This window comes from Penicillium expansum (genome assembly GCF_000769745.1).
Source record: "Penicillium expansum strain MD-8 chromosome Unknown contig258, whole genome shotgun sequence".
NCBI classification, from domain to species: Eukaryota; Fungi; Ascomycota; class Eurotiomycetes; order Eurotiales; family Aspergillaceae; genus Penicillium; species Penicillium expansum.
In genome coordinates, this window is record NW_015971248.1 from 395,953 (window position 1) to 413,298 (window position 17,346).

The following is a 17,346-nucleotide window of genomic DNA, read 5'->3' on the forward strand; positions in this document are numbered from 1 at the left end:
ACCATAAATCTTTAGTTGGGTTTGGAGACAGTTGTGCCTCCTGAAACCACAAGTGGTCCATTGCTAGCAGCAGAGGTTCCATTGCTGCTGTATGTTGGTGGGGGGGCCGAGGCCGGAACGGGTCGGTTTTTTAGGTCAAAGTCGGAGGGGACCTCAGATGGTGGGGGTTTAGGAGGAAGATGAGCTGGCGTGCCCCATTTTGCGATCGAGTCTCGAGGACCGGTAGGCACTCGGTTGGGAATCATAGCCGGGTTTGATTCCATGGTCCGATTAGGGACGGGTTCCGGATATCCGTTCCATTGTTGTTGGACACCAGATTGCATGTTACCATAAGGCTGCATTGTGTGTTGGCCTTTATTCGGGTGACGCCCGGGAGGAGCACCACCGGGGATGAAAGAGCGTGTCTGAGGGTTGAAGTGTGACCTGGAATATCCTGCTTGCATTGCTGCGTGGGATCCAGCAGAATTTTGGAGAGCAGGATTCATATGTTGTCCAGGGTATTGAGCATAAGGATATGCGCCCATATTGGATGGCATATTGGAGCTCATGTTAGGACCCATGCTGGAGCCCATGTTTGAGTTCATGTTAGGCGGCATGTTGGAATTCATGTTGGGTGGCATATTGGAATTCATTGGCTGCTGAGGATAGTTGGGCCAGTGGACAGGCGGTCCATTTCGCTGGTGCGGGGACTGCTGGAAATTTGCGGGGAATGGAGGCGAGTTCCAATTGGGGGTTTGTTGGTATGGCGTCATATTGGGCACGGCATAGTTATTCATTGCCGGCGAGGACGCATTCGAGGACGGCTGGTTCATCATCCCCTGCTGGTTCACCGAAGCATACCCGGAATATGGGGATTGCTGCGGCATGTTTCCTCCTTGCCATGAGCTATTGGAAGCCATCTGCGGAGACATTGCCACCGGATACTGGGAGACACCACTCATGTTCATGTTCAGTTGCCCAGGGTAAATGGTACCATTCTGACCAGATGGCATGTAACCGCCAGAGGGTGGCGGTACGCCAGGTCCGACCAAGTAAGGCACTTGGTTTGGGTATGAGCTATCATTCACAGGAGCATTGTACTGAGCAGCGCCATTTCCATATTGCATCCCTGGGTAGTAGGCATTGAACTGCGAGCGAACCTCAAAGCTGTCATCATGAGGAGTTCGCTGCCTCTGGTTCTTCTTACGACCGTTCGCCGAGCTGGAGCGTGACATGTTGGGATTCGAGTCTCCGCTGGCCGGATCCGATTTCGCACTGTCCGGGAAATCACGGAAGATTCGTTCACGTACTTCATGATATTTTGCCTCCCGTTCTTCCCTCGTCAAAGCCATTCGATCTTTAGCGGGAGTAGCGCCGGATGAAGATCCGTGGCGTTCTCCATCTGGCCCACTATCGCCATCTTCGGAGTTGGCCTTTGAAGGGTTTGAAGAACCTCCAATACTTCCTTCAAATTGCCCTCCGTCGTTTCGGCGCATGATTTTCATTGCCGGAACAGCTGGAGGCGGAGTGCTATTGCAAGCAGCATGCACAGCAGACAGAGGAGTGGGTAGTCGGCAGAATGGCGTTCGATGAAGTCTAACCGATGTCACATTATTGTCGACAAAATGTGTTAAGTGATAGTAATCCCCGAGCTTGTGTGCAAGAAGTCGCCCAAACGCGTTCGAGGGAGGCAACTCCAGGGATTGGTCATTGCAGTCCTTGATAAAGTATCGAATCTTTTCCTCTAGTTGTAGGATTAGGAGCCGATCTTTTGGTGATTTCATTGCCTCTAGGAGTTTTTCATCCGGCTCTAAGGGAAACCCATGTAAGATCTGACCATCTTCAATGCCATCGGAGTTGGCCGGAATCACAAAGTTGTTCGCGACCGAATCCGGAGGAATTGTACCATTCCCCGGCTGGGTGCCGTCAAACAGAGGAGGCACAGGCAGAATTCCGCGTGGGCGTGTAGGAATGCCATCTCGATACTGGTCCCGAAACGCGCGACTGCCAGCTTCGGAGCCTGCCACTGAGTTCGGAGCCCCAGTGGCAAGTCCAGAAAGCGACTCCTCTTCATCAATGGCTTGGACACTAGCACTGTCATCGGGACGTACAGAGTCCTTTTCATCCATTGCAAATGTCGTCACCGAGGCAAGACTTTTGGAATCGAAGTTTGTCATTTTTGTGGACGAGGTAGAAAGGTGAGTGCGATCATCTTCGAAAGAGTTCTCCCGATTGAGCAAGCCATTATTTTGGCCGCCAATGAAAGAGCTTGAGCCATCACTGTGCTTCTTCAAGGTGAGGCCAATATCTTGCACGCCTCTCCCTAGATCGTCAACGGCCAGATCAATAGAACTAGCCTCTGGCGTTTTATCGAGATTATGCTGGCTAACACCGGAGCCATTTGCTTCTGAGCAAGGTGATTGTTCTGCTGGCTGGCATATTTCGTTTTCGTCGGATACCGAAGAAGAATGTGGGTTGAGGGGCGCGGGCATAGCGGCAATCTTGTCAGAATTAGCGATGAGCCACGAGGTGGTGGAGCAAGCTCTTGGCTTACCTTTGCAAATGAGAGAGGGCTGTCTCCACCTGGGGGACTTTTTGATGCCATGACAACGCTCCGCGGGATGGTCGCTGAAAGTGGTTAAATTTCACAAAAAAAAAAAAAAAAAAAAAAACCGAGATCAAGTCGAGCAGAAGCTACACTCAGCACGCCTCGGATTTGCAAATGTGAAGAAGGTCGAAGCTTGTTTGGTTGAAAGTAATGTCGCTGCGTAATTTCGTTTCACACAAGCCCAAAACGAAAGACATATCTCTGGGGTAGGGCAATCGCCATGGAGAAAGCTGTGGGGAATGCGCATTAGCACCATGCAAGGTAGAACACAAGGAGATCCAGAGAATCACCGAGAAGAAATATCCACTTCAAAGAAGCAAGAAATTGGGGTAAATCAGGTAACGGTGCCTTACATGATATCAAAGTTGGCTCATAGTCAGGGAGATGAAGATCTCGTACTGAGTTTTGAGGGGATTCCAGATCCGTTGGGTATTTGAAGAGCCGATCAACTCTAGATCATCCGTCCGAGATGGATGACGTGAAGGTTGACAATGAACTCCGAGATCGAGAAGGAGCGTTGGGAATCCGAATTCTGATTTCTTGATTGCCTGAAGATTCGTGGGCATTATGCCGCGCCCGACCGCCCTTGGCGCGCGCCTACAATTTCCCTTGGGCTTCAAAGGTTAACAGCCGCTAACTTGCGCCGATCAGCTTTACTTCAGATTCTGCCTGTGTTTCCCATCGTGGGCGTGTCAATACCCCTACTTCAGACTTGAAGTACCTTTCAATCCAGAATTTTACACGAATCCACAACATCACGAGCTCCAATGAACCGATATCGAAACGCCCCGAAGCTTGGAGGCTCCAACTCCAACAGAGCCACTGCGACCACACTGTGCCAAAAATGCCTTGGACGAGATATGTAACCTCTTTCACTTTGCTCTTCAGACGTTTGACTAACTCCGATCTACGGCACTATAGCTTTGATTGCAAGGCATCCGCGCAAGAGCGCCCATACATCCCGCGACCTTCAAGAACTCAGCAGCTACTGAACCCTGAATTGATGCCTAAGCTTTCAAGCGAGAATCCAAATGAGCTGCTACGGAAGTAGGTTCCCATGGATAATTCTCATTTCCGCACATTCTTCTTTGAGAATACTCGCTAACTTGTATGAAGAGAGGGTGTAGCGGATGAACTACTTGCTACCCGGGAGGAAGAACGAGGCCGGAAGAGAGACCTCGAGGATATGACAGATCGCAACGCTCAGTCTCCGAAGCGGGCTAGGTCCCTCTCAGTAGAGACGATATCCACGAACCGATCATATTCCTCATCTCCCCGCCGTAACAAACACGGCACAGCCGACAGGGGTCGTCGAGATGATTCATCGGCACCACCCGCAAAGTCCCGAAAGAGACGCTACAGTGATTCTACAGAGGGTTCTTCCGGGTCAGTTCACTCAGGACCAAAGAACCGCTCACCCTCCAGGGAGCGAACCGACGACCGAAACACTCGGCGACGGAGACGAGAATCTAGCCCCGAAGAACGAGGTCGTCACCGTGGAGCAGGAAGACGTAGCGAGCGAAGAGACCGCCGAAGCGAGAGTGTGGATAAGGATCGAGTGAAAGAATCACGTGCCACGACCAAGGATGCTCCCCGAAACCGTTCATACCGTGATCGAGCAAGCCCACCACACCAGTCTCAGCCTGGACGGTCCAGGCCCGAATCTACAAGTCAAAAGAACCAACCTCCTCGTGAAAGAAGCTTGAGTCCTTTCAGTAAGCGCCTTGCTTTGACTCAAGCTATGAATAACGGACGGTAAATTGAATTGAAAAAAATGCTCTGCAACACCGGGGCTTCTCACGGCGCAAAATTTTCATGGGGGACACGGCACTGATTCGTGTTCCATCAGTATATGACCAAGTGTATTATTAGCATCTCGATTGAGGAGTTTGAAAGTATCTGTCATTCGACAGCGGAACTCAAAAAAAAAATCAATAATAATTTTTGAACGACACTAAGATAGACATGCTCATTGTCAATCTTAAGTTGTAAGCCTCCCAACGCCTCATTTGTGTGTGCAATATGCCCGTGGCATCAGTTGGACGCCTCAACCAAGACAACATATAATAAAAGGAATAAGTTAAATGGACAGAATATAGACAATTACAGGCGGAGGCAGAAGACCTAGACAACGCTCGCATTCCTGCAACAAAGGGTATCACGTTCAAATCGTTTCTTCGTCGCTCTTCTCTTCCTCTCGTTCGCGCATATGGATGCCCTCAATGAGTGTCTCGCCTTCCATGCCCACTTCCTCTCCCTGCCCATCTCCGTCAGACTTGGCCCCGCGTGCCTTCGCAGCACGCTGCGCCTCCTCTACCCGCTGTCGTAAGAGGCGGGCAATGGCATTATCCGTCCGTACATTGAGAGTCTTGAGCTTTTCGTCCAGATCGCGCTTCAAGTCCCAGTTGGGTTTCTTAGGTTGTAATTTGAACAGATCAATGGGTTCGTCGGCACCCGCATCCTTCTTGGCTTGCTCCGCTGTGGCCCTTGCAATTTCAGCCGCCTGTTCTTCCACCGTCACCTGGCCTTCTTGCGGGCCTTGCTCGAAGCCCAGTTTAGGTCCACGGGTCTCGGCGTCGTAGTTGCGGCCGGAGAGATATTTTGTTGTCACGTCTGGCGTGGAATCGGCGTCGGGCAGCTCCTGGTCTTCTGCACCGGCCTCGTGTGTCTCTGGTTCGGGTTGCTTGCGCTTCAAAGCTGCGAGCTTGGCGAGCCGGGCTTTGCGGTCGGTGGATGCCGCATCAAGATTGGCATGGTTTGACGACATATTTTCGAGTGATGGTTGACTTGATAACGGAGAGGATTCCTTGGCTTGAGGACTAAGAAGTAAAGTGATTGAAGTGACCGGAAAAAAATCCCAAGCTCCTCCGCTGCTTGCAAGTTGAAGATGATAGAGCGATAAAAGTAGATGTGGTGCGCCACACACTAGCCACGGCAAAATCGGGCGGAATGGCGGAATTCAACTTTCTGTCCGTCCTCTCTCCACGCGCTATACTCGACTTATTTTCTTCGTCTTGGTCTTTCCCCCAAATGTCTGCGGATACAAGCTCCTGAATGTCATCGTGTCCGCACCAAATCGTTCGGTCCCGTCTCAACGGGTTGCTCTCATCACAATGTCGGAGCCCTGGCCGATGGTATCGGCAACCGAGAACGGTGAATGTTGGTCATAGAGTGCGCCTCTCCACATACAATGCTCTAGCGATCTTAGAACCTGGCATGACACATGATCCTCCTGACCCTATATCGTATCAACACAACCGCGATTCGACCGACAGTTCATTTCCGCCGACAAGTGAACAATCAGATCAGGTCCCAACAAATCGGAATGGCATGGGCCATGGACAATCAAAACCTGCAGCGCAATCACGAGGGCTATCGCACACACCGATTATAACGAATGATAAAATGAAGAAGGTGGCCTATGTGCGAAAAGCCGATCCCAGATTTGTGGCCAAGGCCGCTGAGAGAGTCAACCGCGAAATCTTAAAGAAAGGTAGACACTTAACTGATCGAGGCTTGTACCTTGCGCTTGCAATGCGAATGAATTCGCTTTACTCGCGTGATCTGGGACTTCGTCAGTGGAAGGAGTCATATGGAGCAATCCACAAGGCCAAGGCACATGGCCGTGAGGTCTTGCACAAATCTGCGTTGCCGGCGCTGAGAGAAGAGGGCGAGCAACTGCTGGCCTTGCTTCTTGATGACTGCCAAGGTAGGTTTCGAGAGGCGTGGCTGGCAATGAGCCGTTCTACCCGGGCTTGGGCCTGGCAACGCCTGGCCCTTTGGCTGCTGCAAAATAACCCTGCAATGGCCTTGGAGTTTTTACTTGTCACAACCGAGCCACGAGAAAAACCGGATCTTACTATGGTTGTCGATTGCTTGGCCTACTTGGAAAGATTTCATTATGAAGAACTCCGGGATTGGACGAAGGGTGCCCACACATTTGAATCGGTTGTTGCAACTTCCCTGGATCCGAAGGACTGGCCAATTGTTTCCCCACCGCAAAGGGGTATACGGTTCTATATTCGCCGATCAGGCTTCTTAGGTGTCTACGAGAGTTTCCGTTTAATGAACGAGCGAGGCACCACGATGGAAGCGCAAACAGCACTTTGCTACATGTTCCGATTCACAGAACTGAAAGACGTGGAATATGCCCTCAGAGCCCTCGAATTCATTCCTAAAATCCATGATCCTGAATTTTCAATGAACTCTGAAGGAGTCCTGCGGCACTGTTGCAAGCTCTTGACCCTGGACACCGTTGAGGATAATGCCGGAGGACGCAATTTCCGAATTCTCCCACGGCTTCTCAAAATGGGTGTCCAGCCAGACCGAGACATGATGAATCTCGTGCTCGCCAATGCTTACAAAACCGGTGATCCTCAATTGGGATCGGACATGCTTCAGTTCATGAAGAATCACCACCACGAATTTGATTCTTACACATACTTGACTCTCCTCACTGATGCGGTGTCCCGAGGCGACCGGGGTCGTGTGGACGAGTTGGTGCGGGAAGTCGAGATGCAAGAGGAACTACGAAACAACCCCTACATCTTCAGCAAAATCTTCCATGCCCATTTCACTTTCACGGCAAAGCATATTGACCCCGAGAGCGATCCCTCGGGGGTATTCTACTCTATGCTCGACATGTACAACAAAATACACGACATCACACCGCTCAAAGAACTCCTTTTACTTCCTCCCCAGTATACACCTCCGCCAACTCAAGGACTTGAAATCAAAACCCCACCTTCTCCGGTATCCTTGTTCCTCATGATCGCAACATTCTTCCGTTGCAGAAATCGGATATCCCAAGTGCATCACATGTATGACAGATTCCGCGAGCTCGTGCAGCAGGGCCACCCATCCATCGCTCCTCTGGTCGAAACTGACCATGTCTATAATGAATTCCTGATCGCCTTCCGCAAGAGCAGCCGTGGACTACGGTCAAGCATACGTCTCGTCGAAGATATGCTTGACGCATCTGCCATGCCGAAAGAGACCACGGCTGGCAAGCCTCTTAAGCATATTATGCCCACGCCGCGCACTTGGACCATCCTCCTTAGTGCCTTCAATTACAGTCGCCAGCCTGATGCAGCTGAGAAAGTCAAGGAGATGATGGCCAAGCACGACGTGGAGTACAACCAGGTGACTTGGAACACCATCATCAACGGATTTGCAAATGCACAGGACATCCCTGAGACTGCCAGTGCAATCAAGAAGATGGAAAAAGAAGGCTTTTCTATCGACCATTACACGATGAAGAGTTTGCGTTATCTCCGTGACCCCGAACGTCTCTGGGTAGCGATTGAGGAGATGGATGAGGGCCTTGATTCGGATGGAACCCATAAGCTTTTCACACTCGAGCCCACATATGATGAGAACAGTGATCAGGAGCACGACGAGCTCATTGATAATGCCTTAGAGAAGTTGGAGTCAAAGATGAAGCCTAAGATGTAATATGGGATACCCTTTTGTCTGTTATTGTCTTTTATTGTGGGCTAAGCAAACTGGAAGCATTTTCGACGCATTGGTGTTGAAGTGGCTTTGAACTTTTTTTTTTGTAAATTAGAATATCATGTACTATACATTGCATCATCATGAACTTGTTGTTCGTCTGAATATCTCATTGCATCTGGAGACTGTCACATGGAGTGGAAATAGTAATCTCGTAATCCTCACCCTGAGGTTACTTGAGGTTTGATTGTCATAAAGTCGGAGACTACCACAACCCATTAATACCCCATGGAAACTCCCATTCGAACACCCATTGAGATTTAAGTAAGCTTAACCACCGAAGAAGATTGAGACCTGCATGCAACTTCAGTATCTCTCTTCATACATCTGGACTCGTGAAGGGAACTTACTGCCATCACAACACAGCATATGCTGACGTACGGGCTGAGTCTCTCTCCGACTCGAGCACACTTCCAGAAGATCCCAAAGATTCTACATCAAACAACCGTCAGTCTCCCCACCATCTTTCTGCATCCCCGGACCCGCCTCAAGTGGGCACCTACCCATTCTGGTTCCGGTCCATGATCCCCGGCATTATCGAGTGCGCATAGCTGCTCGTGCAGATTATCAGGAGAATCACGAGAAGCAACGACTGAAAGTTGAAAAGTGCAGACTAGGTGAGTGTGACAGTTAGCACATTGCGATCATATTGTTATTGTGGTTCCGACGCAAACGCGGCGTCGCATGTGCTCCCCCACCACAGAGCAGTCACTTCCATCTATCCTGCCATGTGCATGAACTCACCATTTTGTGCAGCTGTGAAATCTTCGCCCGTCACTTGGGCAAAGAAACAGAATTGCGACAGTAAGTTGCCAGATAGCTTGCATGTGCCAAGGTTGATAACCAACCCCGGTCTAGCATATTCTGCCCACCATGTCCGCCAAACGCACGGCCCAAACGCCCAAGCGGGTATCGTTTTCCCTGCCGGGCCAGAGCCCGTGGGCATCACAGCTACCTTCTACGCCAACTCCGCAACGTGTCTTGCCGAACTCATACACTGGATTGCATACTCCGAACACATCAACCCCAAGTCCGAAAGCTCGCTTCCAGACTCCAGCCGCCGTCACACCGACTCCAAACCGTCATCTACAAACTCCGAACGCATCCTCTCCGACTCCAAACGCTCGTCTCCAGACTCCGAACACACCAACTCCAACTTCAAACACCGCCTCACCAACTACAAATCGTTACTTGCAAACCCCGAAAAGCTCTTCGTCAACCCCAAAGACTGACTTGCCCAATCCGACTCGCAATCCGTCGCGCCAGCCTACCTCCAAAAATCTCATCTCTAAGCTCTCGCCAAATTGGTATTTTAATGAGCAAGACACAACGCTAATCCGCGCCGGATACGAACCTCAGTGGACTCCTGATCCACCTGACACGACATCGACCTCAACTGAAAAGGGCAGGAAAGCTCCCGCAACTAAAGTCGCAAACAAGCCCACCATGGCTGAACCACGTGCACGTATGGCCCGACACAAGGGCCAAATGAACTTCCAGAATGAGCGTAAGTTCCCACGCGACGTGCATCCATTCATGGAAGTTACCAAGTCAGGCTCAATACTAACTAGCTTCACAGTCCGCCTGCTCCTTCTCGCCTACGGCGATCCCAGCCCGCACCCAAGCTTCTCAAACGAACCACTTCCCGAGACAGTCCGCGTGCTGGACGAAATTGTCACAGACTTCGTGCTGGAACTCAGCCACGGCGCCGCACAAGTCGCACACCATGCCCGCCGCCAGAAAATCAAAGTCGAGGATTTCCGCTTCGCATTGCGTCGCGACCCTAACAAGCTTGGTCGTGTCCAGGAGCTGCTACGTATGGAACGTGAATTGAAGGAAGCCCGTAAGGCATTTGACCAGAATGATGATCAAGTTGCTAAGGAAGCTGGGAAGAAGGGTGCTGCCGCTGCGGCGGCGGCTGCTGCTGCTGGTGAGGATCCTCTGGCTGCTGAAGCTGCTGCCGCTGCTACTGTTACCAAGAAGAGCAAAGGCAAGGGTAAGAGAGGTGCTGCGACCCGCCGTGGCTCTGATGCTACCGAGGAGTCGGTTTCGAAGAAGCGCAAGACGATTGGCTGAATATGTACCCTTAATACCCCCGCCTACTCCTGCACAGATGTTCTTGTGGGTGGGTCACGACGAACATGACTTAATACCCAACGTGTGTTTCCTTTTCTACTAATCAATGTACAATTCCTTTTTAGCCAACGTGAAATAGCCAGCAAATGCAATGAGAATGGATACTTCAATTGCAATGCTCACTTCATCTACTAGAAGCAACGTAAGGCCAATACCACCACTAGTACTTCCGGCCGTTCCACTCGTTCGATGTTAGGCCGCCAATCGTCTAGCATATCGTTTCACCCTCAGCCTCCTTGAATGTGCTGTCACAATCAGCCACTGGGACATTCACACTTGACCACGGCGATATGAGCAAAATAAGACCAGACAACACTTAGAACTGCGCTCGTTATATAAGGTAGTTCATCAGAGCATGTTGTTTTAAAATCTATAGGCACTAGTATCCTGGTAATGGCCCGAATCGTCCCTACATTGTTCTCGTTCATAGTCAAATTAAAGTATTAAGGTTCGGACCCATCAGCCTCCTTCCCCACCTGGACACTAATTTGAGAAAATACCCATGTACCTACCTAATGTACCTATATAGATTGACGCTAACTTGGGTATCTGCCTCTCACTTCCTTCTCCCTCCCCTCTCCACCTCTTTATGCCTTAAAACCCCCTTTCACTACTTCGACTATCCAAGCAGCGCATGATCCTAGACTGATCTAGGCCATCCTTCTTCTTCAGCCCATCGGGTATCAAAGCTTCTAATCACCAATATATGAATCGCAACTGGGCATTTTCGTAATGGCCAACATGTCATCCTTGTCCAAAAAGAGCCGGATCGAACAACGCCCAAATAAGAGCCAGTGCTGGTTATGCCGAAGTAATGGTTCTCAGGCTTGCAACTTATTCCCCAAAAAGGACAGACAGGTCAATAAATGCGCCATTTCTGGGTCTCATGGAAACAGATTGGCAAAAGACTTCTAGCTGCTAGCCTGGACTAACGGAATCTCATCAATTTTGACTTCACCTCGCCTTTGAATGAGCTCTCAATTGATCTTCGCTGCCACCGTCTGTCGTGCTTCCTCATTTCCTGACGGTATCTCACTGGCATCAAGAAAACCATGTTGAAATCTACTATGTAGATAGAGATCATCAAAAGACACAATGTATGTATTGTGGTAGATGAAGGTGATGAAGCACAGATATGTACAGGAAAGTAATACCAACTAGTTAAATAGCTAGTACTATGGGATGAAGGATCATATGGCATATGAGAGGATCAAACCAACCTCACTCAATCTGCTGCATGATATTGTCAAAACTGTTGCCGAGAGAGATGAGAAGAAGGTGTAAGGAACATGACTTCTCTTCCTGGGCAAACTGGCTCTAGAAGGCCCCGAACAATAAACGAGGTCTGATCTAGGACTAGAACGCTCAGGCCTTTCAACATGGAGAGTTAGCACCTTTATGCAGTTGTATTTAGGAGTGTGCTTCAATATAATTAGGGTCTTTGTAAGAGGTAAATAACTGAACTAGTAGAAGATAACAGTGGGAGCATGAAAGCCAAGCAGCACCATAAATAGGAATCACGGTCTTCTCTTTTTTCATAAATATTATTTTTGATATATAATCTTGAAAAAAAGACAGATATATAGACAGAAGTCATTTGAAATATGAGAGAAGTGGAAAAAGAGGAGAAATGTTGGTCATTCAATAAGCAGACTCAGTGTATTTATAGCCACTCACGGCCTGGTCTAAGGCATTAACAAGGCCACCCATCTATAGTGCCAATAGAAAGAGAGAGACATTTATCCGTTTTTAATTCACCCCGATAACGCTGAATTCTGTCATCTTTTCACTCATGTTATTCTCCATCTATTGAGAAATCTCACTTATTAGACTTTCATAATTTGAGATAGAGCCCCAAGTAGATAGAACCTCTTCAGGATTGATCCCTTCCCTCTCCAGAAAATAGCTCAACATTTTTGGTGGGGGGGGGGGGGGGGTTCTTTNGGCATTTAATAAATTAGCAAGGATATAAACGTGGCATGCTTATACAATAGGGTCGGTGTTGCACAGAGCCCGCACATGCCGTAAGGCTGCATTAAACTTATAGTTTCATTGGACATGTGACAGCATGTGGATTTATCTTCAGCCAATGGGATACAAATCTCCATATATATGTAGACGTTGATATACCTTGTGTAACATCCATATAGTGTTTTCCGAAGGCCCGTGACGCGGAGATCGTTGATTTGGTCTTAAAGCTGCATGTGAACAAATTCCGAAGATAACACACTCATGCGCTAGGGATAAATATCAAGGATATGACAATTCACGTATGATAGGTATGTGAAAAGCCATGATGGGAAGCGTATGACATATGCATCTCTATAATCTCTCAATATTATCACGCAAAGTGGAGGGCGATGTCATAGTTCGATATGCAGAAGGCCTCGAAAGTGCATCTAGCCCTTGTGCCTTTCAATTACATGCGTAGGTGCAGATTATGGCTATATAACAGGTAATTTTCCTGTGCAATGTGCAATATCAAAGCCATTTGTTTATGAAATTGTCACGTTATCTAAATTTACCATGTCTTCAGACTCGGCGTTACTTGCTATCGCTATTATAGTAGCGGGTTATTGCTTCATGATTACTCATGTGGACCCGAACCCTCATCAGGCCAGGAAAGATCGCAACCGGGCAGACCGCATCAGATTCCTCACAGGGAGGGCTTTGCCTAATTTCAGCCGAGTCTGCGCCGCTGCGGCGATCTATCACGCACTCTTTACCATGGCTACTCGGCACGCCCCTACTCGAGTGTCCCAAATATGCCCCCTGGCTCATAACACCAACCCAGACCTTTTTGCGTGGAATATGGTGTCTATCGTTCCCCTCCTCATCTACCTTGGCACGTATATACGACTGTCGGCCTACGGCGGACTTGGCAAATTATTCACGCTCCACTTGGTACCACCCGATCATCTGGTGACAACAGGCATCTATCGGTGGGTCCAGCATCCTAGCTATACAGGAATAGGAATGATATGGTGGGGGTGCTTCGCATTGTTTCTTCGCTGGGATGCGACGCCTGCTTGTTGGATCCCCACATTCGCATTGTCTCAATGCTATGGCTGGGGTGCTACCATTCTGACGGCCATCGCCGGGTCTGTAGTCTGGTTCTTCGGTGGGAGGGTGCTCGATGAAGAAGTGATGCTGCAACAGAAGTTTGGGCAGGAGTGGGAGCAGTGGCATCGCTCAACAAAGAGATTGATCCTCGGTGTATTTTGAATCTGATGAGATTTACAATGTCTGGCTGAGTGACCTGTTGTCAGATCTGCAAGATGGTATCGGGGTTGTCTATAAAAGACACCCACCCACTTAGTCACTATTCTTCTCTTAGATAACCACCAATCCTCATTCAGTCAATCGATATATTTAGCCCACGGATCCCTTTATTATTTCTTTCGTAACATCACCCATCTTTCCCGGGTGGCGCGTATTGGCTGCACATAAGCCGCCAAATAGCTATACTGGCTAATCATTTGGTCTATCCTGGGGACACAAGTTGCTAATGTCTGGTCGACGGGTGATAAGGGGGAGGAGTTCGTCATAGAAGGGTGAGATCTAGCTGAGAGTCACCCTAGGTCGCGCGATGCTGTTACTAGCCCGCTAACATAATCGGCGGTTTCACATACCTAGGTAGGTATTTTAAGTAGTTCCGTGCTATCATATCTTTACAGGACTGAAAAATGGCTTTTCTATGTTCTGATTTACTATATTAATGCTACTATAGCCAAGAAACTTTGCGCCCAGTGACATATTTACATTGTACTAGTTCATGATACGGAAAACGCGATCGTGTAGATGTAGATGTTCCTACAAAGTAATGGAATTTGGGCTGCAACTTGGGCTGCTCGTATTCTGCACACATAATCGACTGAGTGATTGGCCAATGAAGAATATAGCATTAGCGCTGGGGGCTGAGCAGCTAGCATTGATTACGAATAGTTCCCAGAAGAACCACCTGAATACAGAAACCTCTCCAAACTATCTGAGAATCTTACAAAACCAACCAAAATCTTCATTCATCTACAGTCATAATGAGGGAGAATACTCGAGAGTTTTCTCATTCGGACTACACTGTTGGGTGGATATGCACTTTGCCGCAGACTGAGTTGGTAGCCGCTGGTGCCATGTTGGATGATGAACATCCTGTTCTTCAGGCAGCAGATCCAAATGATATCAACTCTTACCTCTTGGGTAGAATTGGGGATCATAACGTGGTGATTGCTTGTTTGCCTGCAGCGGAAACAGGGAAGGTTCACGCTGCCACTGTAGCAAAAGACATGGTGCGCAGCTTCCCAGCCATTAGATTCGGATTGATGGTTGGAATTGGAGGTGGCGCACCATACTACAGAACGCAGAACGAAGAAAATATTGACGCGGACGAATCCGATGACTCTGAAGATGAGGACACGGACGGAATTCAAGACATCAGATTGGGAGATGTGGTGATCAGCCAACATTCAAAGTCTTCGGAGGCCGTCATTCAATATGACTTCGGAAAGTCTGTACAGAGCCAGGAGTTTGTTCGTGCTGGAGGTCAGCTGAATAAGCCTCCGGGAATTGTGTTGAATGCAGTCTCTATGCTACAAGGTCAGCATGCACGGAAAGGCCACAAGATCTGCGAGCTACTTTCCAATATGCTTGCAAACAATCCACGAATGGGAAAGAAATTCAAGCACCCGGGATCGGCAAAAGATCAGTTATTCAAGCCTGAGATTTCTCATGTAGCGGGAAAGAAGTGCGAGTTGTGCCGCGGTCCTGATAATACGAATCTCGTGAGAAGAAAGCAGCGGCCGAGCGATGAGCCTCAAATACACTATGGAACGATTGGGTCTGCAGATCAGGTAATGAAGGATGCTATCTTAAGGGATAGATGGTCTGAAAGGGAGAAGATCAAATGCTTCGAAATGGAAGCTGCGGGTAAGTACCTAATACCTTCATTTATAGCCTTATTTTCTTGTTGCTTACCTTCTTGACCAGGGCTCATGGATACACTTCCATGCCTTGTAATCAGAGGCATCTGTAACTATGCCGATTCACATATGAACAAGATTTGGCAGCCATATGCTGCTGCTGTCGCCTCTGCCTACGCAAAGGAGCTTTTGCTCACAATTCCAGGACAGGGCGTCCTCCTGTTGCCTCCGGTTGAAAGATGTAAGTATAATCTTAGGTTATCATTATAAATCGGGAGAATTCAATACGCGATACTTTCTGTGCTTCAGTTGCTATACCCTTTTTGAGGACATTCAGGCGTTTGTTTCAACTAGTTATGCGTCGGGGGCCTACAAAGAAGCAAACATTGACCTCTTATCGACTAGTGATAACAAAGGTTCTACAACAACTTGAACACCTTGAATCATGGCAAAAATCAGACAAAGAAACGGCATGCCTTCAAGCTTTTCGCACCACGGACTATGAATACCAGAAAGATCTCAACCCGGACAAGGAAGATGGAACATGCAACTGGTGCCTTCAAAGTCCGATTTTCCGGAACTGGCAAAAGAATGACTCGTCTTGTCTGTTATGGATTACAGCAGATCCAGGCTGTGGCAAATCTGTTCTTTCCAAGGATCTTGTCGACAAACGCCTGTTTGGCCTTGAGTCTAGCGACACGACCATCTGCTATTTCTTTTTCAAGGACACATCACCCGAGACTCGGAGTCCTGCCAATGCAGTGGCCGCCTTGTTACATCAGGTCCTGAGATCTAAATATGGCCGGAAAGCCATGAGGCATGCACTCCCAGCGTATCTTGAAAATGCAGATAAATCATGCGACAATCTCGATATCATGTGGAATATTTTGAGAGGTATATCCCAAGATCCAGAATGTGGGCGAATTATCTTTATCCTGGACGCACTAGATGAGTGCGAGACGAAAGACCAAAAGAACCTCATTGGGCGGCTTAAAGGTCTTGAACGCCATAGGGAATCTCAGCGTTCGACGCACCATCTGAAAATCCTTGTGACCAGCCGTCCATATTTCAAAATCGAAAATGAGTTCAGAGAGCTCATGGAAGATATTCCTGGAATTCGATTGCCAAGTGAAAAGCTTTCCACACAACTTCAATCCGAAATCAACCACGTTGTGCATGCTCGAATGTCCAAATTAGGCCCCCGGATTGTGAGGGAAACCACAAGAGAAGAACTTCTTCGTGGGATACTGGCGACTGAGAATCGAACATACCTCTGGCTAGATCTAATATTCAAAATCATTGAAGAGATGCCACGAATAGACAGACAAGCAGTCAAGAGCCTGTTAGGAACCCTACCAAAGACTGTGGATGATGTCTATGATTCCATTCTTCGCAAAGCCACGAACCAAGCCCAGGCCAAAAAGCTGCTTCAAATCATTGTGGCGGCGACCAGACCACTTAGCCTAAATGAAGTCGGTGTTGCATTGGCTATCACAAAGGAAACTCAGTGCTACGAAGATCTAGAGCTCCAAAGGGGCGAGCAGCTTGCGATAGCAGTCCGGAATACATGTGGGCTTTTTATCCATATAGTAGACGAGACGGTTTTTCTGATCCACCAATCTGCGAAAGACTTCTTGGTATCGCTATCCGATGAAGTGTCACCAATCGAGTGCAGCTGGAAGCACTCTATTTCGGTTTCCGACTCAGCGTTACTACTTACTTCGATCTGTATCCGCTTTTTATATCTTAGAGAGCTCGGAAAGAAGAAAGCGCCCCCAGTTAGAGATGCTGAGGACTTGAATAAAAGTTACGATTTTCTTGAGTACGCAGCAAATAATTGGGCAGTTCACTTTAGTCATATGACGATTCAATATCGCCATGAGCACTTCCCTGCGGCTATTGATCTTTGTTCTGTGGAAACAGACCAATACATGGACTGGGAGATTGTTGTTAGAGAAATTCGTCGCTCTGTCCATCCTTTACCCCTTCATATTGCTTCATACCTAGGCCTTGACATGGTTGTTCAAACACTACTTGCTCGCCCTGATGTTGATATCAATTCTACCACAAGTGATAATCAAACACCCCTATCTCTCGCTACATATCAAGGCCACGAGGGCATTGTGGAGCTCCTACTTACCGCTCCTCGTATTGGTCTCAATGTAATTGATGGCGATGGGGATACACCTCTCTCTC

General features: G+C 48.4%; 6 protein-coding genes across 6 annotated transcripts; 4 read left to right on the forward strand and 2 right to left on the reverse strand.

Moving 5' to 3' along the window:
• Positions 1 to 11: 11 nt before the first annotated feature.
• On the reverse strand, positions 12 to 2,471 carry PEX2_075590 (putative R3H domain protein; the record flags this gene model as incomplete). The annotated part of the gene is made up of 1 exon (XM_016744829.1): positions 12 to 2,471. The coding sequence occupies one exon, from the start codon at positions 2,469 to 2,471 to the stop codon at positions 12 to 14; it is 2,460 nt and encodes an 819-aa protein (XP_016600749.1).
• A 1,119-nt stretch (positions 2,472 to 3,590) lies between these two features.
• PEX2_075600 (uncharacterized protein) lies at positions 3,591 to 4,149 on the forward strand (the record flags this gene model as incomplete). Its single annotated transcript, XM_016744830.1, has 3 exons — positions 3,591 to 3,634; positions 3,704 to 3,821; positions 3,886 to 4,149. The coding sequence occupies 3 exons, from the start codon at positions 3,591 to 3,593 to the stop codon at positions 4,147 to 4,149; spliced, it is 426 nt and encodes a 141-aa protein (XP_016600750.1).
• Positions 4,150 to 4,751: 602 nt separating this feature from the next.
• On the reverse strand, positions 4,752 to 5,354 carry PEX2_075610 (CCDC12/cwf18 family protein; the record flags this gene model as incomplete). Its single annotated transcript, XM_016744831.1, has 1 exon — positions 4,752 to 5,354. The coding sequence occupies one exon, from the start codon at positions 5,352 to 5,354 to the stop codon at positions 4,752 to 4,754; it is 603 nt and encodes a 200-aa protein (XP_016600751.1).
• Positions 5,355 to 5,803: 449 nt separating this feature from the next.
• Positions 5,804 to 8,041, forward strand: PEX2_075620 (pentatricopeptide repeat protein; the record flags this gene model as incomplete). The annotated part of the gene is made up of 1 exon (XM_016744832.1): positions 5,804 to 8,041. The coding sequence occupies one exon, from the start codon at positions 5,804 to 5,806 to the stop codon at positions 8,039 to 8,041; it is 2,238 nt and encodes a 745-aa protein (XP_016600752.1).
• A 785-nt stretch (positions 8,042 to 8,826) lies between these two features.
• On the forward strand, positions 8,827 to 10,174 carry PEX2_075630 (putative transcription initiation factor TFIID subunit 13; the record flags this gene model as incomplete). The annotated part of the gene is made up of 4 exons (XM_016744833.1): positions 8,827 to 8,902; positions 8,957 to 9,312; positions 9,365 to 9,605; positions 9,678 to 10,174. The coding sequence occupies 4 exons, from the start codon at positions 8,827 to 8,829 to the stop codon at positions 10,172 to 10,174; spliced, it is 1,170 nt and encodes a 389-aa protein (XP_016600753.1).
• A 2,586-nt stretch (positions 10,175 to 12,760) lies between these two features.
• Positions 12,761 to 13,459, forward strand: PEX2_075640 (methyltransferase family protein; the record flags this gene model as incomplete). The annotated part of the gene is made up of 1 exon (XM_016744834.1): positions 12,761 to 13,459. One exon carries the CDS (start codon positions 12,761 to 12,763, stop codon positions 13,457 to 13,459), a length of 699 nt encoding a protein of 232 aa, XP_016600754.1.
• Between the last annotated feature and the right edge of the window lie 3,887 nt (positions 13,460 to 17,346).